This window comes from Sinocyclocheilus anshuiensis, unplaced genomic scaffold (genome assembly GCF_001515605.1).
Source record: "Sinocyclocheilus anshuiensis isolate Anshui unplaced genomic scaffold, SAMN03320099.WGS_v1.1 C31836241, whole genome shotgun sequence".
NCBI classification, from domain to species: domain Eukaryota; kingdom Metazoa; phylum Chordata; class Actinopteri; order Cypriniformes; family Cyprinidae; genus Sinocyclocheilus; species Sinocyclocheilus anshuiensis.
In genome coordinates this window covers 1-532 of record NW_015605396.1, presented here as the reverse complement: position 1 = coordinate 532, position 532 = coordinate 1, and the positions used below count along the sequence as shown (strand labels likewise).

Sequence of the window (532 nt, the reverse complement as noted above, 5' to 3'; positions counted from 1 at the left end):
GGGCTTTCTCTCCAAGCTGCTGGACAAAGTGCAGTCTCACTCCACAGTCATTGGGAAGGTGTGGCTCACTGTTCTCTTTGTCTTCAGGATCATGGTCCTCGGAGCCGGGGCTGAAAAGGTGTGGAGCGACGAACAATCAAAAATGATCTGCAACACTAAGCAACCTGGTTGCACGAACGTGTGTTACGATCACACCTTTCCAATCTCCCACATTCGCTTCTGGGTGCTTCAGATCCTCTTTGTGTCCACGCCAACACTTCTATACTTCGGCCACGTTCTGCATATACTCCACAAAGAAAAGAAACTAAGACAGCAGAGTGAAAGCCATGCGGAAAAGCAAGGCCTCAACCATCCCAAATACACAGACGATCATGGCAAAGTTATAATCAAGGGCCAGTTATTAGGTAGTTACCTAGCCAGCCTGTTTGCTAAGATCTTGCTCGAGGCTGCATTTATTGTAGGCCAGTATTATATTTACGGTTTCATCATGATCCCTAAGATAGAATGCTCCCAATCTCCTTGCCCTCATACG

General features: G+C 47.2%; 1 protein-coding gene across 1 annotated transcript; it reads left to right on the top strand.

Moving 5' to 3' along the window:
- Positions 1-4: 4 nt before the first annotated feature.
- Positions 5-526, top strand: LOC107682198 (gap junction Cx32.2 protein-like; the record flags this gene model as incomplete). The annotated part of the gene is made up of 1 exon (XM_016478524.1): positions 5-526. A coding segment is annotated over one exon (522 nt), but the record flags the coding sequence as incomplete, so codon positions are not given.
- Positions 527-532: the final 6 nt, after the last annotated feature.